The 22,906-nt window shown below is 41.0% G+C and overlaps 2 protein-coding genes across 2 annotated transcripts in view; both read left to right on the top strand.

The window, feature by feature from the left end:
- The window catches only part of LOC134672110 (dolichyl-diphosphooligosaccharide--protein glycosyltransferase subunit 4), a 39,944-nt gene extending 30,458 nt beyond the window's left edge, over positions 1-9,486 (top strand). The window contains exon 3 of the mRNA XM_063530023.1: positions 9,477-9,486. The gene's annotated coding sequence lies outside the window, so the exon portion shown is untranslated. The remainder of the gene's footprint in view (positions 1-9,476) is intronic.
- On the top strand, positions 5,967-21,327 carry LOC134672084 (iroquois-class homeodomain protein IRX-5-like). The gene is made up of 7 exons (XM_063529990.1): positions 5,967-6,439; positions 17,496-17,591; positions 18,310-18,482; positions 18,841-19,011; positions 19,939-20,135; positions 20,448-20,607; positions 21,204-21,327. Exons 1-7 carry the CDS (start codon positions 6,289-6,291, stop codon positions 21,318-21,320), a joined length of 1,065 nt encoding a protein of 354 aa, XP_063386060.1. The 5' UTR covers positions 5,967-6,288; the 3' UTR covers positions 21,321-21,327.
- The last annotated feature ends 1,579 nt before the right edge of the window (positions 21,328-22,906 follow it).

Here is a 22,906-nt window from a genome sequence, read left to right as displayed (position 1 = left end):
CTCGTTTAGTACGAGGGCTCCGAAGGCGCCCGGCTTTCGAACGCGTACGTCGGGCTACGCCCGACACTTTTAGTATGAGGGCGCCGAAGGCGCCCGGCTTTGCAACGCGTATGTCGGGCTACGCCCGACTCTTTTCGTATGAGGGCGCCGAAGTCGCCCGGCTTTCGAACGCGTACGTAATTAAAAAAACACCATGTATAGCGGCCAAACAAATTTCTTTTGCAAAAACCTTCTTGTATCGCCGTAGTCGCGTAACACGCGGATAGAATCCAGAGCGCTTGTAGATTCATAGTTCGAATCACCTAACCGATAAATTAGCGATGTTACGATTCGACTTCACAAATCGGTTCAAACCGATTTAGGTCTGAAGTCGACTAAATCGACGTGAGTGTTCCGTAAATCGACTTAAGATACGTTCACCCGCTCTAAACGCATCCTTTCATATTTGTTGATGCGTCACTTTCATTAGACATATTGAGGATTAAAATGTACGCAAATCGATTTCAAACCACGAAGAAAAATGTTGCCATGCACATTGCCGCCATTATTGAGTCGAGTCGAAACTTGGTATCTACAGGTAGAGTAAAATGAAACTTATTGTTTATATTGTAAGGTTCAATTTCGCATGGGCTTAAAGCGATTGATTTGGCGGTATACTTGGATCGGTTTGGCAGTTTTGCGCCGCGTCAATTTGCTAACTCAACGATTCGCGGCAATGACACAAAATCGCACGAGACCGCACGCTCTTTCCTTTGCTTGCTCGTATAGTGCTTTCCCGTTTTAGCTTTAGAAATTATAAAATTGTGATTTACCGCGCAACAAAACTAAAAAAATATTACAAAACTTTTAAGTCAAAATTTTTGCTGTCGATCGGATCGAACAAAGCGTAAAATTGACAATTCAATTTCCTCAACTCAAAGACTACCGAGTGGTTTGAACTACTGATACTTAAAAAGTAGAAGTTAAATCGACTTGGCCAAATCGGTTTGCAAACCGATTTGGGTTTAAATCGGAGTCGACTTATTCGGTTTGAAATTTTTTCGATTTGGCCCATCACTACGATAAATTAAAGTTTTATCTGGCGCATGCAAGCAAAGCTGGGTGCAAAAGCTAACAATATTTATATATTTGAAATGTGCTAATTAAGCTCTTTCCAATGATGTATAACACATCATCATTACTTAATTTTAGTTTTTTGGTTCGTGACTTTATGACCTCTAGAGGGCGCATTGTTCATTTTTTTTGTGACGCCATATAGCCTATAACCAGCGGACGATTAAGACGATTCGAATGACACATCGTTTGTTAAAATATAATAAGTAATTTAGAAGTTATGAGGGAACAGATGAACATACATACATACATACATACCCACATACATACCGGTCAAAATCATAACCCTCCTTTTGCGTTGCCGTAGTCGGGTAAAAATGGAACCATGATGATACGCCCGCAGATGTTATAGGGACCGTGCGCAGAGGGCCTGCCATCTTGTGGCCTGAATGGGAAACGTGTTGCCTAGATTTTAGATAAAAATCGGTTAATCTAGGCAATTATGGACCAACTTTAAGGCAACCCACTAGTTAGATTATATATAAAATAAGCTTTCATTTGATATAATACTTATACGATTAAATAACAAAAAATATGTCCGTATTAAGTAAGCAATTTAACTATTAGGCAACCTATTTGCAATGTGAATATTATCTATCGTTTATTTCTTATAGACGAGGGTAAGTATATATTCCTTATGACACATCTAACCATCACGTTTATCTGAGTGCCTGCCGCGAACCACGTTAGACGTGTTGCTTCCCTGTCACACTTACGTACGAATTTACAAGTGCGACAGAAAGGCAACACGTCGAACGTGGTTCGCGGTAGGCCCTCTGCTATCCGCCATTCGATCTCCCGTCGCGAGTGAGTGCACTGGTGCAATACCTTAGACTTAGATAACTAATACACGCCAATTTAAATTTAAGCACTCGGCTTTTCGCATATACTTTCACCACCTTTCAAATCAAGCTTTTGACAATCAATAAATATGGAGTATGAATATTGCCCTAACTGCGGAAGACCGTTAATAAATGAAGCAAACCTCAGAGTACTGCGAATTAGATGGGCAGGGATCGGTATTGGGGGGGCGGTCGCTGGTGGAGTATTAGGAGCTTGTCTACTGCCATTCTTGGGGTTCGGAAGTGCTGGAATAACTGCAGGATCATGGGCTGCAAGTGTGCAAGGACCCGCCGTAGCCGTAAGTTAACTATAATGCACATTTTTTATAACTGTTCGTATTAGCTTTGATAGCCAACTGGTAGCATTTCATGAAAGAAGGAAGAAAATTTGTTTAACGATAAATGTTCGCGCCAAAAAGGCATCCGCCATTGGTGTGACCTAGTGACGTCATTATAGCAGTGTTTGTTACTACAAACGTCAAAACTGCAAACTAAACACTTGTTCCTCCTATAGTGACGTCACTCGTGAGAAAAAAATGGTGAGTCACGTGATTAATAATAAAACTACCATTTTAATTTTAATTAAATATAAATCTTGTGTTTTTATAACAAAATAGTTACCTAGTATTAAACTCGTATTTGTTATGATAAAAACTACCTATAGGTAGGTAGGTATTAGGTACTTATATTATAAAAATAACATAATACTTTCATAATTCAATTAGGATACCTATATGAAACTCCCTATTTGCAGTGTTTAATAATAGTAGGCAATGAATTAATTTTCTTCTCCCAGGCTGGATCGGCGTTCGCCATATGCCAATCGCTAGGCGCCACTGGGCTCGGAATATTATTATTTGGCGCCGTTGGGACAGCTGCTGGTGGCGCCAGCGCCGGTGCTCTTGGATTGATTCATGCAAATCGCGCATTATTTGGTTGGTGCCATTGCGATTAGTGTTGAAAGAAAAATGTTAAACAAATGTTTTCTTTGAAAGTAATTAATTATCACATTTATCACTTAGCTACAATTTAATTAAGTATATTTAACTTTGAATAGAAAAACATTTATTTACAAAATAGTTATTTACGATACAAGTGCGGTTTTTAAATCGACACGAGTTGCGAATTACCTATTCGCACGTGTATCGTACGTCGTTTTACAGTAAATCGTATAATATTTTTACAGTAATAGAAAATACGAGCCCCGATGCACATGTTTTCGTCTAGTGAGACCATTTTTTGAGGTTCTCGCGTTTGTTCAAAAATAATGTTTTAGTTTAAGAACTACTAATATTTCATGCTTAAATACTAATGTAATTAAATTTTATATGGTAATACTCTGCAATAACTAAATCCAAATACAAGAAATACCGTTTGTACTGAATGAAAAAAAATAACGATTTTTATTTTATTTTATTGACGCGCAGGATTATAACATATGTGAAAAGGGCTATTACTAGGGAAAGCAATAGGGCTCTGCCAATGTACTAACAATTTTGTTTCGAGCCCATGCATGCAGCAGTGCTGTAGGAGAGGACAATATGATTTGGACAATGTTTTTGAAAAGTACGTTTTTTTAGGAATAAAAGTCTCATGCAATTTTATTATACGATCAAAGTAAACTACATTAAACATTACTAATATTGTGGTTTTCATTAATTGGTCATTTTATGTTCATGTGTAAAATATATTAAAATAAACAAAATTGTTGCGTGGAACTAGACGAAATAATTTGCATCGGGGCTCGTAGGTACATATAGGTACATATGTATATGTACATATGTATACATTATTAATTAATCCGGGCGCCTGGCAGCTGTTTAGCGGTGGGCGTGGGAGTGGATGAGCAACAAAGTGGCACTACTTTTCCCCCAAATAAAACGCCTGGCATTGTTATATTTGAATTAAATACATAATTAGCTATTATATCACACCAAACTAAGAGCTCTATAAATTGCACACCTTCAATTGATTTTACAACCCCTTTGTTGCTCATCCACTCCCGCACCTACCGCTGAACAGCTGCCAGGCGCCCGAATTCATTAATAATGATAGTATCAATAGTATGGCACACTAACTAGAGGGATTTCGTTGCTCTATAAATTGCATACCTATTTCCGTGGCTAGCTCTCCGGCTAATCGCGCAAGTAACACCTTATTACTCAGAATGTGAATTGTGAATTGTAACGTCCTAAAGAAAATCCGGCGAAACAGGAATCCGACGAAACAAGAATCGGGAAGTAACCATAAGAATTTTGTGGGATCGCTTATGGAATTTGAATTGCATGAAAATTGGAACAGTTAAACACGTCATCACAGTACTTATTTGCGAGATGACATGTCACTGTACCCATGCTGTTTGAACAATAGGTAGGTACTAATAGTTCAAATGAGATGCTAATTAATACAATTATTGTTTAATGCCTACATTTGATTAAATTATGGAAGGTGTATCTTTGAATAATTATAAGTATACCTATCAGTGGCGGCGCGTCAAACATATTCATAGACAAGCCGGGGCTAATTTGGCTTACATATTTCCTTTACAACTAGCTGCTCAAACGTCCAAAAACAGGCAAGCCGGTGGGAATCGGCTTTTATTGACGCGCCGCCACTGGTACCTCGCTATTATATATAGTGCAAGTATTTTTATGGTTAGGTAAAAGCTTAAAAGTAAAATTGTTTGCAGTGACAAAATGGGAATGGTAATTTTTCGTAATTTTATGTAGTTTTAATTTTAGTGTATAATTGTTTTTATTTTGTTTATATTACATGTATTTCTTGTTTGAATAAAAATTTTCGTCTAGTTTCTTAAGTAACTTCTAACCCATGTATTTTAAAATTATAAAACAAATATATATGTAATTCTCAAAATGAGCTCTTTCATTTGATATGTAACACGTTATACACGGATACACGGAACGTGACGTGATACACGGAAAGTTTATTAAACTATATTAATAAACTTTCTCATTTACCCCCCAAAAGTGGCCCCATGTTTAAAATTCATTTGTTTACGTTACATTTCCATCTTTGGGTCACTAATTTACATATGTGTGCCAAATTTCAACTTAATTGGTTCAGGAGTTTCCGAGAAAATAGGCTATGACAGACGGACAGACAAACAGACAGACAGACGCACGAGTGATCCTATAAGGATTCAGTTTTTTGCTTTTGAGGCATGGATGCCTAAAAACGAACATGATAAATAATAATATTAATAAATGCCATCATAACGTAAGATTGGCATTGGCAATGCGCACGTGACACCTAAATAAATAAATAAATAAATATTATAGGACATTCTTACACAGATTGACTAATTGTAAGTCCCACAGTAAGCTCAAGAAGGCTTTTGTTGTGGATACTCAGACAACGATATATATAATATACAAATACTTAAATACATAGAAAACACCCATGACTCAGGAACAGAACAACAGAACAGAAACATACATTACTCTGTATCATCATACAAATAAATGCCCTTACTGGGATTCGAACCCAGGACCATCGGCTTCGCAGGCAGGGTCACTACCCACTAGGCCAGACCGGTTGTCAAAAATGGATGGATTCACCTATTGACATAGCCTAAAGGTATTCCCACAGACATAAGATTCGCGCTCACTAATTCTATGGGTATTCCTATATGTATAATGTCCAATTTCTTTGACCAATCCAATGTATATTTTGTCTCACATTTTTCTTAATGAGAGAGTGAGATGCAATGAGTTTGGACCAAGATATTGGACAGATGGAATGCCACCCTTAACTATGTTGTCTGGGGTTTCTCATAATAATACCACGCTTTGGGTTTCCCTTGGCTGTGTACGGGGACGCCCGTTGAATTAATTTCCACAAACTTTACATTAAACTTTTGTGGCTCGTCGCGCCATCTTAAATAAAATATCATAAGCATTTCACAGCATAAAGACTAAATTTGTTCGCATGAAGAAAGCTAGATGGCGCCTGTGATCTGAAACGGTTGCTTACTGTTTGACATTTTAATAATAATCAACCACGCTTTGTTTTGACATTTAATACTCCAACTGTCACCGAAGCGTTGCCGTGCGAGCGAGCACGATATACGAATCCGTGTAAGTTAGATAAGGATAGCGGCGCGGCGGCGCTGTGGCTTCCCGCCGTCCCCCGTACGACAGTCGCGCTCAGTTCGTTTTGCTTTGCTTGCTGTGCGTAGTTCAAGGAAGAATTATTTTGTTTGAACGTTATACAATCGGTTATTCGTGACTTTTGGACTGTTGGTGAACTTTGTTAGTGATATACGTGTGATTGAGTGTAAAAAACAATATTCGGATGGATTGAGTGTGTAACGATGTTACCTCCTACGGCCGGCATAGCACAAGAGCAACGCGACCGGCCCGAAATGGCGTATCAGCAGCGTCGCGACGTTAGGGAGCTGACCCGGGAGATCATAAGGGATGCTGCTCGAGCGGCCAACAGACAGCAGTCAATGTCGCCTGGAGGTAAGCCGGTCAAAAACGACGCCACGTTACGGCCATGCTTGTCAAATTGACATACGTCAACATGACATTTATAGGAAAACAACGCTTTTATCCGCATAAAATCGCATTAGAAATGATTTATCCCTTGATTTCTGCTACCGATTAATCCTTGGCACAGGAATTTAGACCTGTTACGTCACCTACGCCGCCCGATCTCGTAAAACTAAAATGGCGCCAATGCGCCATTAGCTTCTTGTATTATCAATACGTACCTAGTTATGTACATTTCGAAAGCTATTTATGCATGAAAACTGAGCCGTACGGTCATTTATAGATAAACAAGCAAGTTATTCCTACTCGTAAACTATGTAGAACACAATACGGCAGCGTAAAGTGTTGTTTGGCACGTGCCAGGGTTATTTTTAGCTCACCCAGAAGCTACGTAGGCTACTGATTACGTTCGATCAATATTCTACATGTATCTCTTAGTGCATTGCAAGCATTCTGGTACTTTAATAAATCTTATTAGCGAAGGTTTTTGGTTTGTTTATTGTTGTCATCGGAATCCTGATGACTTTTGTAAAACGTCGAAATGACAGCAACATGACATTCGATTCCGCACAACACAAGATGGCTGCCATTGTATTTTAGTTCAGTCACGCGCCAAGATAGGTGGCGCTGTTTGTTGTTGTATGAACAAAGTCAAACAAAATACTTTCTAATCAATTATGTAATTTATTTATTTTCTCATAGCATGGCACTATTCAACGACATTTATAAATTCATTAACACTAAATGTGTCATCTGGAGCTCAAGTAAATTTTCCATTTGGATCTTGTAATATTTTGATGTTGAATTGGACTAGTATAGGTGTACAAAACTTTTTTGTCAATTTTTTAAAACTTGTCTCTCAGTTCATATTCCGTATCAAATGAATACAGTATTTCAAGATTTTTTATTATTTAAATTTTTTCACGAAAAATAAAAACCCCAATCCTTTGAATATACTTACCTAATGCAAATTAATTATTCTAATTAAACCTAAAGCAAGTTACCATAAGAAGGTATATGGTGTGTAAAACGCTAATACTACAATATAGTTGGTCAAACCAATTTGTCAGTCAGTAAGAACCAGGAAAACTATAGGTACTCATCCTTTTCTTTTGGATGCTACTGCTAGTACTAGTGTAAGACAAAGATAGTATGATTCTCTCTGTCTATGATTGAAATGAGACAGTCCTTTGAAAACTATACAGTTTGGAAAGATAAGTCGGGCCCTGGAGGGAAACTACCTTAAATCCTTAAGCTGGCTCATTTTACTTAAAGGAGACATTCCTTTATTTTTAAAAAGAAACAAAACTGCATTCAAAGATTTTTTTTAATTCGCTTGTCTCAACCGGGAATTGAACCAAGTAAAACTTCCAAAAAATAAACACTTGCTATTTTTTTCTACTAGTCGATACAGTTAATGTTAATGATAACATTTCTCCAAGAAACATTAGGTCTTACACTCGTCTGTTGTACAAAATATCCATAAAATCGAATATTTAGGTCAACGGTAAAAATATGGGTGTAAATCATGTCAAAAATATGTCCCATAACTCTTATGTCGGTGACTTAAGAACTATGGGACATATTTTTGAGTAAGTTGTCTACACCCATATTTTTACCGTTGACTGCACTCAAGAATATTTTTAGACAAGCAAAATTGAGGCAAAATTTGAATGCAGTTTTATTTCCTTTTAAAAAGAAGGGGATGTCTCCTTTAAGTAAAATGAGCCAACTTAAGGATTTAAGGTAGTTTCCCTCCAGGGCCCGACTTATCTTTCCACCCTGTATATAGATGTATTGTCTTCAATATGATGATTATGGGTAGCTGGCTCCACTGCTGCTCTGCAAGTCCCAGGCCTTAGTGTAGTTATTGCTTCGCACGGGTAACCAAACCACTCCAGCTTCGCACGGGTAACCAAACCACTCCAGCTTCGCACGGGTAACCAAACCACTCCAGCTTCGCACGGGTTACCAAACCACTCCAGCTTCGCACGGGTAACCAAACCACTCCAGCTTCGCACGGGTAACCAAACCAATCCAGCTTCGCACGGGTAACCAAACCACTCCAGCTTCGCACGGGTAACCAAACCACTCCAGCTTCGCACGGGTAACCAAACCACTCCAGCTTCGCACGGGTAACCAAACCACTCCAGCTTCGCACGGGTAACCAAACTACTCCAGCTTCGCACAGGGGTAACCAAACCCCTCCAGCTTCGCACGGGTAACACCAAACCTTAACAAATTATACACCTAAACCGTCACAAAATGCCTTACTTTTTTTTAGTACATAGGGCTGATCATAAATTACGTCATTTATTTTTGACGATTTTTTAACCCCCCTTTGAATTCTTATCTGTTCACATTGTAAATTTTTATGTGTTAATTCAATACTTATGGATCTAATAATGCCCCTGTAAACAAAAAAGTAAAAAAGTCAACATGGTTTTTGAAAAATCGATTTTTCTTTGCTAGGCAGTCTAGGCACAGAATAAATAATAGTACCTACTAGGTACAGAAGACTCACTCTCTAACAAAACGCGTCTGTCACGATCAGCACAGATATGGCCGCTAGGCTCGGAGTAATTAACAATGGAGCCGCCATTAACAGGCGTTCCCCTCTGTCGAAAATAGGCGGCCAATGGTCAACCACATGTCAACCATATGTATGGACTGACGTTTATCTGACATGACGTACCTATACATTTGATATGCCCCTGCCCCGCAAAAAACGGCAGACTATTTTGTACCGAAAATTTTAGACATGGCGTCTCCGTTGGTTATACCCTCTAAGCCGCTAGGTGGCGACAGCGCCACGCGCGGCTTATGGCAAACCCCAAAATTGGGGTCGAACGGATTGACTTTTAGCTACCTGTAGCAAAGCGACGAAATCGCGGAGAGAGCCACGCCTGGTCTAGGGACACGAAATCAGTGTTCTAAAAGTTGATTCACCCAATTGCGCCAGTTTACCGTCCGGTGTAAATTTTCGTCCACTTGACGGATTAGCAAATAATACATAATACGTTTCATTTATGATTTGCTACTTGCGAAATATAATTTTTATGTATAGGTAGATAGATAAATTGTTTAGATATTAAGGATTACAATAAGTCCAAATTTGTGCAGCAATGAAGGTTTATATTCAAATTTCGTCAAGTGCACGAAAACTAGAGCCGGACGAAAACTAGCGCAATGACCCTAATTACTCATCATTATCAATTTATCAATGTACCACAGGGACAGCCATGTCAGTGACTGATTAGATCTACGGATTATAGAATGAGGTCACATATATTCTTATCATTCGAGTTTACATACACCTAAGCCAAACAAGGGTCAGATCTTCCTTTTGAGGTACGGGACCCTAAAATACGGCACGAAAAAGATCCCATTCTTGACAAACAATAATGTAGAATTCATGTGACCCCATTTCAGTCGCCATCAGATATATTTGAGCGGTCAAGGTGCTCACAAATATCTGAACACGCCTCTATTGTCACGGCGTTAGAGTGCGTGTTCAGATATTTTAGAGCACTTCGGCCGCTCCAATATATCTGATATCGACTGTACGACAAAATGACGTTTTTCCAACAATCTTACGTCCTTTTACAAGGACAAACGTGTTATTAATTTACATTACAACTATTATGATGCAAATTTAAATGGTAATATATCTATGAATGAAAAGTAACATCCTGAGATAAAATAACACTTGAATTTGCATCATGAATGAATGGAACACGGAATGAAATGGTGACTCGCGTTATTTTTGCCTTGGAAATCTTGGAATGACCTGAATCATGTTATGTTTATGCCCAGAGCTAAATAGAGAATAATTTTAAAATGTAAAACTTCTCTACGGAGTACGGACTCAAGTTCTTTGTACATATTACAATTTCTAATGACAGCGCAACTTCGATTGTTTGGTGGCGGCAGGGGTGCGAAACTCCTGACTTCGGCCAAACTCGGCTCCGCTCGGCTCAGTATTGCTCCGAGCAATTATTAGGGTTGACACAACTTGACGTCCCCTTGCGTGCACGACCACAGAACCACAGATAAGATAATGGCTTGAATTTTGACAACCCTATTTAGCCGATAGGGATAGAGAGAGCCCTATATTAGAAAGGGATATCATGATTCGACCCTGAGCCGCTGTCAAACTTTGATTCTGTAGGAAGTTTCCTTTCTGTATGTACTATTATTTATAATGTGGTGGGGGTTAGGTTCATTTGATCATGTGACTTTACTTTCTTTGTAGGTGTAGAGAAACATACATATACATAGGCTCCTTTAACTACGGAAACCATGCCCTTCTTGTTATCGCTGCTTATCGTTCAAATAAACTATTATTGTTACCAATTGCCTTCTTGGCTATAAAACGATACTGATATAAGATTTTACATAAAAACAAAGTATTTAACTAAACATCATCATCATCATCTCAGCCATAAGACGTCCACTGCTGAACATAGGCCTCCCCCTTGGACCTCCATTCGTACCGGTTGGAAGCCACCCGCATCCAGCGTCTTCCGGCGGCTTTAACAAGGTCGTCCGTCCATCTTGTGGGTGGACGTCCTACGCTGCGTTTGCTAGTCCGTGGTCTCCACTCGAGCACTTTTCGACCCCATCGGCCATCTTCTCTGCGCGCAATGTGGCCTGCCCATTGCCACTTCAGCTTGCTAATCCGGTGAGCTATGTCGGTGACTTTAGTTCGTCTACGGATCTCCTCATTTCTGATTCGATCACGCAGAGAAACTCCGATCTCTAACTAAACATACTTACTCGTAATGCCATAATATCTGGGAGATCGAGCTTGCTCGGAAAACATATACTAACTCAAAAATGCTCGTTTTCCCAGAGATAACACCTAGCTAGATCGATTTTTCGCCCCCGAAAACCGCCATATAGCAAATTTAATTTGAGTCAGTTTACGGTAGGTATTAGGTAATTCTTTATCTCATCCTCATCGTAGTATTTTCCCGATCACATCCTAAAGTGGGCTACTTTACCGGGACCGCTTGCAGCCCAATCCAAAGAATTTCCACAATTAACTAGCTTTTACAAAAGTGCCTGCCGAGGATTCGAATCCGACACTTTCGGTTTGAAAAATGCATGCTTTCAACCAACGCTTATTTATACGATACCTACCTGCGATACAAAAACTGTCCCAATTGTCAGAGCAGCTATGTCCCATCCACACTTAACTTATCATAAACCTTATTACAACCGCATAAAGTCTACGGTCAGTCAGTCAGTCTAAGTGTCGCAACTACGTATAAATAGCTTGTCAAAACGCGGCCGCGTTCTCTTGACCCCTCTGCTAATTCAGAGCTTGAGGGGCTAGTTGTTGACCGAGTGCCGAGCTCTAGCACCTAGTCAACCTGGGAGTTGTAGCGACACGATAGATGGTTTGGCAGGGCCATATTAAACTATGCTGGGGCCCCTGGGCACATAAGATTTTGGGGCCCTTTTGGAAAGTAAAATTTTTCTTCTATGATCTATTTATTATGAGTAATCAAATATACTGTTACTGTCTGTCCTTCGGGGCCCCCTGAGGATGGGGTCCCTGGGCCCCCTTATTTATAGGTCTTACGGCTAGTAAGAGAGGAGAGAGATACCTATTACCTACCCTAACATACTCGTTAGATTGTATAGTTTACATTACTAATAAATGGACGTGTATTTTTAGAAAGAACTCGGCAGATGTAAGTAATTAAAAAGGTTAAAATTAGGTATTATTTATGTTTTAAATATTTACAGTACTTAATTATAGAATTCGTCAGAATCCGAACCGAACAAAACGGGGGTAAATGAGTATATTGAGTATTAATTTAACTATCATAATAGACACAGTAGGTACCCCTTTTAAATTTTATTCGATAACGTGACGTGACGCATTTTGTACGGGATTTTTAGGTTTCCGAAACGTCCCGCTTGGCGCGCTGTTCAAAATCCCATACAAAATGAGTCTTCGCGTACGACCGTCACGCTATCGAATGTAATTTACTCTAGGGGTTTAGATCTCATTAATAAAACGGGATTGTTACATGTTATCAATAACCTTACATTAGTGTCAACATTTTCAAATAAAGGCCATCATCATTATCTCATCTCACTCGTTGCATTGGATAACTGCGTCCATTAAAAAAACAAAACACCATCATTATTCTATGTCAAGGCTCCCGGAAGCGGGCGGGGGTGGGGGGAGCGATCGATCGGGCAACGACCGCTGACGCAACGGGCGCCAAGGACACAAACATCACATTTTGTGCAGTCGCCATCAGATATATCGGAGCGGCCAAGGTGCTCATAAATATCGGAACACGCCTCTATTGTCATGGCGTTAGGTGCGTGTTCACATATTTGTGAGCACCTCGACCGATCCCATATATCTGATGGTGACTGTACTAACATTTTTAATAGCCATTGTAGAGTGTAGGTTTTAAGGTTCCGTACCCAAAGGGTAAAAACGGGACCCTATTACTAAGATTCCGCTGTCCGTCCGTCCGTCCGTCTGTCTGACTGTCACCAGACTGTAACTCATGAACCGTGATAGTTTATAGACACTTGAAATTTTCACAGATGATGTGTTTTTGTTTGCCGCTATAACAACAAACACTAAAAACAAAATAAAATAAATATTTAAGTGGGGCTGCCATAAACGTGATTTTATTGCCATTTATTGCGTAATGGTACGGAACCCTTCGTGCGCGAGTGCGACTCGCAGTTGGCCGGTGTTATTATTAATCTTTATATCTTTGGAAAAAGGGTAACGATTGGCAGTTGTTTGGACGATGAAATCGAACTACTTATCTGGTTTTCTTTTTCTAGTATAAATATAATATGATATGACCCTCAGTTTCGTAACGCGGTTGTATTAGTGGAAAGACAGCCGAACTGACCATCGCCACAGAATAAATAATAGTACTAGGTACAGAAGACTCACTCTCTAACAAAACACGTCTGTCACGATCAGCACAGATATGGCCGCTAGGTGGCGACAGCGCCACGCGCGGCTTATGGCAAACCCCAAAATTGGAGTCGAACGGATGTACTTTTAGGTACCTGTAGCAAAGCGACGAAATCGCGGAGTGAGCTACGCCTGCCATCGCTGGACCATGTGAGACCTTTACAATAAGGTGTACTAATTGTGGACGATGGTACGCAATTGAACCCAATGACAAACACATTTCCCAACACCTGTAGCTGTATGTTTGAACTTTGACGTTCATAGTTAACACGTTTTATAGTTGTTTTCAACCGTAGCGTAGAGTATTTACGGCTGAATTTTGAACGTAGATTTTAAACAGCTGTCTTGGACAACATGCGTGCATTATGACAATTAAACCGTAATTCACCACATTGTTGTGTCGTATTTGTTTACTAAGACACTATTCGACGTGGTTTGTTCAAAGCTAGTGACATTGCCTACTTTGTTTCTTGAATTCATAATATAGATCACAAGCTTTGCTTAAATAACGGATGAGAGAACTCTTCAATATAATCATAATGAAGAATGATGATGATGATGATGAAAGTTAATCAAACGTTTTGCTTATTGATGCCTTATTTTAGGGGTCTCCAAATCCCGGCCTGCGGGCCAAATCCGGCCCGCGACGCGTTCCAATCCGGCCCGCCGACATCGACACCCAAAGCGAGTGCCCACTGTCCGGCCCACGGGAGCCAGGTTTCAGGGGTTCAGCATTAATTGAGAGTTGAGAGTGGAACTGTTCCTAACAGTAGCAACCGACACCCTCCCCCGGCGCGGCGCTAAAGGAGCATTCCACGGGCTGTCCCGTACAAACGCATTTTATTTCCTGTGTTGCGACTTTTTTCTCGGCATTTAAAGCAGGCGATTATTTTTCTGTGCATAATTTTGACCATTTGTCATAGAAAAGGAAACTCCTATATCTTTAAATCTTCAGAAACTTCGCGTTTGTACGGGACAACGGTAGACAATTTCATGGAATGCTCCTAAAACCGACGGTGGCCCGCGCGAAAGTTGCTGAGGCGCAATATGGCCCTCAGCTAAAAAAGTTTGCAGACCCCTGCCTTATTTCTTTATTGTAATAAGACGAAAACTATGTTCTATGCATTATGCATACCAAAGAAATTTAATTGCATTGTCAGGTACATGACTCGTGTATATAAAAAGTGCCGATTTGCAATTGGACTCTGGCCGATACCTACTTATAGTTCGGCGAATTTTTGTTGTAAATATTTCCCTAATCGACATAAATATAATGCTGTTTGATGTTTAAGTTACACACAACTTTCCACTGAATACCTAAACTCGATATTTATATTAGAAATAGTAAACTGACAGTTACGGGCATGTATTTCATGATTTTACCCAGAAATCTTTAAAATCTTATACTAAACTTATGACTTAGTCTTTTAGTCTTGTTTTACTTTTAATAAACTTTTTTAGGGTTCCGTACCCAAAGGGTAAAACGGGACCCTATTACTAAGACTTCGCTGTCCGTCCGTCCGTCCGTCTGACCGGGCTGTATCTCACGAACCGTGATAGCTAGACAGTTGAAATTTTCACAGATGATGTATTTCTGTTGCCGCTATAACAACAAATACTAAAAACAGAATAAAATAAAGATTTAAATGGGGCTCCCATACAACAAACGCGATTTTTGACCAAAGTTAAGCAACGTCGGGAGTGGTCAGTACTTGGATGGGTGACCGTTTTTTTTGCTTTTTTTTCGTTTTTTTTTTTTGCATTATGATACGGAACCCTTCGTGCGCGAGTCCGACTCGCACTTGCCCGGTTTTTGGAGTTCCTTTCAGACTGTGCCTTATTTATTTATGTCGATATAACGTAATATGGCCTATAGTATAGGTATGCTAAATAGAGAGTGTCTTAGCATCAGCATTTAATTAACATGAGTTTTTCGGTTCCTTTAAGGGGCCTATAAATTACGTCATCGATTTATGACCGCCCTCTCCCCCTAAAATCATCCAAAAATCATCAATCAGCTTGAAATGGCCCCGTTTCCTCCTACGTCATGCTACCATCATCCGATGTCCAGACATAAACGCGCTGCAAGCCTCAATTAGCTAATAAGCGTTTGTCTTTATCCGTCATTTTGACTTATGTATTTGAAAGAAAGTATAGAAAGGGATAGAACATAATTTAATTAGGCCCGTAAAGTTTTATGAAGGGTTAATACCTATTTATGAAGCCTAATATGTAGGGTGCATTGTTGTTGGGGTAAATGCGAAGGCGGGGTAGTCCCGAAACTGGCAAATATCTACTAAACTACCTAGAAACATTTTCTACTGTAGCAACAGTACGCAAGATGCCATGTAAGCGTTGCAGCGGCGTAAGTGTTGCTAAAGTATGAAGTGTTTCTAGTTTAGTAGATATTTTCCAGTTTCGGAATTATCTCGCCTTCGCATTTATCCCAATGCACCCTATAAAAAGCGGCCAGGAAAGGTACACAATGATAATATTATTATTATACCGCGCACGGCTTAACCAAACAGCGTCAGAGTCAATAAACACGTATTTGTATAATACAGCGGATCGTTAGCGGTTTCGTATTTACTTAGGTCCCGTGTCCGATTTTGCAATTTATTTCAAGTACCGGTTAGAGCCGGATCCGGTTGGATAAGGTCCGGAAATACCGGACATGTACAGTCACGGACTTTTAAGCCATTATTAGGGTTTCCTTTACATTAGACATTTCATAGAGTGAGTATTTAACAACCAAAACAGCTTAAACTCAGTTAAACCCTGAATGACTTAATAATTAAAGACCCTGTAGCCGACTGTTACAACCCTGGCATTGAGTTCTTGATCGATAGTAAGTTGTTCCTAAAAGTGATATTATTTGACAAAAAACATTTTGTTCTACGTAACATAGTTCACAATTTCAGTCGTAGTAAGTACACTAATATCCGTGGTCAGGGCAACCAGAATACCAATCAAGTTAGTTTTGCAAACAAACACGTTAGGGCTGTGTGCGTAGCAGGAGAATTCCACCCACGGGCTGTCCCGTACAAACGCATTTTATTTCCTGTGTTGCGACTTTTTATTCGGCATTTAAAGCAGGCGATTATTTTTCTGTGCATATTTTTGACCATTTGTCATAGAAAAGGAAACTCTTATATCTTCAGAAAATTCGCGTTTGTACGGGACAAACGGTAGACAATTTCATGGAATGCTCCAGCACCCGGTTTTCTATTTTAAATGATACATCCATTGATATAAGACAGCATTAGATGATGATTTCAATGACACTTACGCAATAATAAAATAGGCCGGCACACTCGTAAAATCTATTTCCAAGTAAAACGGTAAAACCACAGGAACCGTGTAGTAAAGAATATGATTGATGTATAAATGGGAGTTGTACATAAACACAGGCTCGCCTTGACGCTAATAGAACAGATTTCCTAGGCCATCCTATCGCCATTCTTAAATCTATTTGTATCGGCCTATTTTGGAGCATTTGGCGATTAAGTATCATAAATCATAACGTACTCGTACGCGCTTTTCAGGTTACGTGGTCAATATCCTTGCTCTGAATATATTACTATGTAAAACATTCATAAGTGCTTGTTATTAGGCCTACATGAATAAATTATTTTTAACTTTGACTTATAAGAATAAAATAATAAATAAAATACGTTTATTTTCAGACAACTTGTAGGTCCATAGCATTGTTGGTGCTTAAACAAAAATTATGAATACTAAATTCTAAAAACTAAGATACTAAAACCAAAATTAGTATAGTTTCACCATTTTGCTTTACGTCTATCTGTTCCCGGTACATATAATGAAAGAAAAAAATCGAATGGTTCAATCTACGCTGGGCTAGTATTGTAGTTGTGGCTATACCCAAATCCTCTCGTAGGAGGTTTAAGCCCAGTAGCGATAAGTAAATATTATTTAATGTGCACCATAAAGTTTTAAAATACACAAATAATAGATAAAACTTTCAGACTTGCGGCCTCTTATCGCTAAAAAGTGACACGTACAAAATAAACTAATATACGATCTGTTTTGTTTCAGCTCGAGACCGTTTCCCGTCCACATCATCCACGGATGACAACGAGAGCGGCACCGACGGCGAGGCCGACCGCTCGCGTCGCGCCAGCATTGTCCTAGGTAAGAACATCACTGGTTTTATCTGAGGACTCGACTAGCCCGTCTTTCTTATAAATCCTATTGTTCTATAATGGGACAACTGAGACTTTCATGACCGTAGGGCCGAGAACAACTAGGGACGGGAACAAGATGGGAGGATGACATTAAAAAGATTGCAGGCCCACTCTGGAGGAGAGAAGCAGCAAATAGGGCTGCTTGGAGGATATTTGGAGAGGCGTAAGCCCAACAGTGGGCGCATACTCGCTGAGGAAGAAGAAGAAGAGGGCCGAGAGAAGTGTCTTCGGGTCAACTAGAAGTTTATTTTTATTGCACCGTGGTTATTGGACGATTCTTATCTTGAATTCTCTCTTTAACCATCAATGTTTATGAAAACAGGAAGGAACGTTGTTCATATAAAGCCAGCAGGGATACATTAAAGGACATTGTCCCAAGACAAACCGTGTCGCCAGAGACGGTCGGGTGAAGTGGCGCGACGTTGCCGGACTTCGCTCGACATGTCTGGCGACACTTGTCGTGGGATATATTTTGTCCTCTAGTTTTGTTCCAAGTTCAAAGATGATAAGGATCGACCTGGAGGTTAAGGAGTTAGAGGTATTTAAATGTATGTGTCTTGAGGTCTTGTTCGAGTCGAACTACTATATAGTAATTTAAAAGTAAAAGTCCTAAAAGTCCTATCACTGTTCCTACCAATAAAAATAATATCATTGTATTTGTCCAGGTCAACCCGGCCCGCCGCCCGGCATCGTATCCATTCGGAAGCGGCGCGGCAATCTGCCCAAACACTCCGTCAAGATATTAAAGAGATGGCTGTACGACCACAGATACAACGCGTACCCGAGCGACGCGGAGAAACTCACGCTCAGCCAAGAAGCCAATCTCACTGTGCTGCAAGTAAGTTTATAGTCACAGTGTAAAAAGTAACAGTGGTCCGACGCCGTTGATGTTTGCGTATATGCTGACACCGCACGAGAACACAGTAATGTTGTCACAGACATTTACACAACAGCCCAAGACTAACTTGACTTACTGTAAGACACCGAGCTACTAACAATGGCGATGCATTCAGCTCGGGTGCGCGCGACCCGCTCCACGCACCCCCCACCTTTGCCCTGTCTAGACGGCTTCGTCGAATTACTGTATTGTTTCATAGACTGGGTTAGTGTTGTGTTGTGGGACTCCCGACTTGACCATGGAGGATCCCTTTAATATAAAAAAAAACCCTTTATCCTCACGTATTTTCTCTTGTCAGGTATGCAACTGGTTCATAAACGCCCGCCGCCGCATCCTGCCGGAGATGATAAGACGCGAGGGCCACGACCCTCTCCACTACACTATATCACGTCGCGGCAAGAAGCAGCCAGGAACACCCACTGCCGGCTCCTCTGGACAACAGGTCGCTTGGGACACTGTCGAACTGGAGGTATTCATTACATCTTCATAATCTCATGATCGTCTGACTTTCAATCCGAAGGTCGCGGGTTCAAATCCTGGCTCGTACCAATGAGTTTTTCGGAACTTATGTACGAAATATCATTTGATATTTACCACTAGCTTTTCGGTGAAGGAAAACATCGTGAGGAAACCTGCATACATCTGCGAAGAAATTCATAAGGTGTATGTGAAGTCCCCAATTCGCATTGGGCTGGCGTGGGGACTATGGCCCAAGCCCTCTCGCGCATGAGAGGAGGCCTGTGCTCAGCAGTGGGACGTATACGTACAGGCTGAAATGATGATGATGCTGATGAATCTCATGATAAAGGCTTGGTCACACTGCAGCGAGCCATAACGCAGCACTATCTGCTCGACTGGGTAGGGTAGGGAAGCCTTAAACCTGCAAATCGCGATTCACTTCACTGTCGACTTAGATGTGAGAAACAAGTACGCACCTGGCTTTGTAAGCACCTACAAATTTGGTATAAGGTTATACGGAGTTGAGACGCCCTTTCATTCTCTGGATTCATTTTCATTTCCCTGTTGTTATCTTGACTACGGCTCATTTATTTCCCACGTCTTTAACTCATTTAGACCTAATTAGTGCACAAAGTACCCTTAACTGCCTCCAAACCAATGGTGGGCAAAGTACGGCCCGCGGGCCATCTCCGGCCCGCGAATGAATTTTATCCGGCCCGCCGCTGGTCCTTTGTTATAATTAGTATATGGGCTATATGGCATTGGCCCACGATTATCACATCTCAAAATAAATTTTGGCTAGAATTCTGGCCCTCCACTTAAATTTCCTATACTTTCTGGCCACCCATGAAGAAAGTTTGCCCACTAGTACTCCAAACGAATACAGAGGGCGGAACAGTTAAATAGAAGAATCATTTTTATAAACTTTACTCCACAGATTCAAAACGAGGGCGAGCGCCGCGAGGGAGAATACGCCGAGGGCGACGGACTTCTCGTCTACCGTAGCGACGGCGAATTGGGAGAAGAGGGATATTCGTCGTCCGCCGTTAGCGAGGAGGAGGTCAAATACGACCCCTCCGTGTGGCAGAGCGTGATACGTTACGGGCCGGAGGACGCACACCCGGCTACAAGAGGGTAGGTTTCTTTAATATACACTAGTTATAGTAACTTCTAGTCAGAGCTTTAATACGCCAAAGGAGATGGACTTCTCGTCCACCGTAGCGACGGCGAATTGGGAGAAGAAGGCTATTCGTCATCCGCCGTTAGCGAGGAGGAGGTCAGGTTTTGTTGTAGTACGTGCACTCGGGTGTCTGAACACTACATAGACGATTCCTGTTGCGTTGGCTATTCGATTCGCCATATCTGCATAATCTGCATTAACTTTCCGCGATTTACTTTATCGTAGAAATTCAGTTTCTTGATGTAACGTTCCGTATTCGTTGACAGCACTGCAGCGGTAGTCACTGTCACAACGTCAGAGGAAGAAGAGCAGGCGGCCGAGGCGGCGCGCGCCAGCGGAGCAGGAACGGGGGGAGGAGGAGGCTGGCACCCGCAGCTGGCGCACCTGCCGCAGCTGCCGCACCCGCTGCGCACGCGCAGGCTGCAGGTAATCATACTACCACTCGTCCACAACAAACACCCAGTTGCACCAACCAATTGACAGGTTAATCGAGGCCTCTCAGCTATAAATTATAAAAACCTAGCTAACGGTACCAGTAAGCGAGCGACCCTCCCTAGGGAACGCATGTAAGACAAATGTTAAACAAATGTAAACATAGTGAGCGTGTTTCAACTGTAGGCTAGGACAGCTGAGGAACCCCTTGTGGCGCAAAGACCACGAGATGGCAGAACCCACCACCCCCAAGGGAGCGTGCGTGCGCTGTGGGGACTTTACCTACTTTGTCGTGAAGTGTCAATATCAAGTTTAAGTGAAAGATTTAAGCCACAAGGTTGACCCTTCAACGTGCACGGTCCCTATATCTACGCGATTGGCCTCAATACGACCAAATCCCTTGGACCCTCGACGGACGCCGAACACGCCTCTGTCCGTACGCTTATTTACAGGTTCCATCTTGTCTTTACATTTATCCCAGTTGCACAACTGGCAAATTTATTATCAGGTGCGAGTGGGAGTGGGACGGCTATAAACAGCCGAATACTATTTATACTTTGATTTTACCGTAACGAACATTTTCATTCCAGGTGGTCCCCAGCTCATCAGAGGGCGAGCGAGACAAGTTCAAGTGTCTCTATCTGCTGGTTGAGACGGCCGTCGCGGTCCGCCAACGCGAGAAAGAGCAGGAAGAGGTGCCTGTCTAGTGCGCAGGTACATTGCAATTTACACCTTATGTGATTTACTTTAGAGTCCGAATTCTTCTTCAGCCGTTCACTCAATTCTGAGGACCGACACCTTGTCCTGTCCTTTTATTGAAGACACATTTATTTGGGTACACCATCTAATATATGGAAGGCCCGGAGGTCTCAAGCCTATATAGTCTATTTAATTAGCTGCTAATGACAGGCGTGGCTCACTCCGCGATTACGTCGCGTCGCTACAAGTACATGCGGCCACACTAATTTTGGTGTCTAGCAGTAGTAGTTGCCGCGCACCGCCACGGAACGGACGCCTTCTCGCGCTTGCGCCACCTGCGGTCATATCTCTCGTAATAGCCGCGTTTTATTAGAGAGTGAACCTTCTGTTCCTAATACTATTATTAATTCTGTGCTAATGATTAGCACATTCAAAGATTGTAAACAATCCAAACCACGTGACTCACTTATTCCACCAATGACAACTTTCCACCAATTAGAAGTGTTTGAATCTGTAGAATTATATCATTGGCTGATTTACCGTAAGACGTAGTACCTATTGTTTGTTGAATTTTTTTAAGAAATAGACTAAAAAAATCTACATATTCTAATAACAATATTTTTGTTACAGAAAACGTGAAACACATCGCCGCTACCCAGCGGCGGCAAGCGCAGTGCCGCTAAACGGAATTGTATCTTCTGGCTATTAACATAAGTACTATTTCACCTATCCCCGCCCATCCTATACAAACACTCGATAGAAATATATTATCTATCGATTTTTCAAACCGAGTGTTTTCACTATTGTAATTAGTGATATTATGACTCTAAACGCAATTGTTGCTAAATTGTATTAGTGACAATTTAAAGTATACCTAATTAAAATTTGTCAAATTACGAGTAGGAAATCGATTGGTAATGTGTGCAGTTATGCGATATACAGACGTAACAATTTGGTTGGAAACTAAAAGCTTTGTGCAGATGGTATAGTTGCTATCAGATAACATATATCGGAGCGGCCAAGGTGTTCACAATAGCTGAACACGCGCTCTAACGTCGTGACAATAGAGGCGTGCTGAGATATTTGTGAGAGCCTTGGCCGCTCCGATATATCTGATGGCGACTGTTCCATTATCGCCAAACTATTAATTAATTAATTCCGGGCCATATATGTACAATTCCTACTGACAAGGTAGCTGTACTTGAGCTGACTATATAAGTTATTCTATAGTTTAATTGCTAATGCTGCACTCTGGCGGCAGAACATTGCAGTAATACTCCATATCCCTCAGGACGCCCTCTGTGAGCAATCGGCATTTTTCAACCCTAAATAGGAACCACTTGTCGATCCAATCTGTCTGAGTCAGATATCGATCGAAAATCGCCCCTTTTAGCTCACGATTGTTACATCAATTGCTACGTCTGTACGTCCCTTTATACGCGGTTAAAAGTTGTGAAATACATAATGTATTCATTAGTAAAGGAGGCCAGAAAAGATGTTATTATTGGGGCGCATATAATTAATTAAATATAACGTCCTTCTACTACTACTCTTTATTTCATTGGATTCGTCACGTAATAGGGAGCGTGTATGA

Source organism: Cydia fagiglandana, chromosome 16 (assembly GCF_963556715.1).
Source record: "Cydia fagiglandana chromosome 16, ilCydFagi1.1, whole genome shotgun sequence".
Taxonomy (NCBI): Eukaryota; Metazoa; Arthropoda; class Insecta; order Lepidoptera; family Tortricidae; genus Cydia; species Cydia fagiglandana.
Note: the sequence above shows the minus strand (reverse complement) of the source record. Positions and strands in the feature narration are given on the sequence as shown.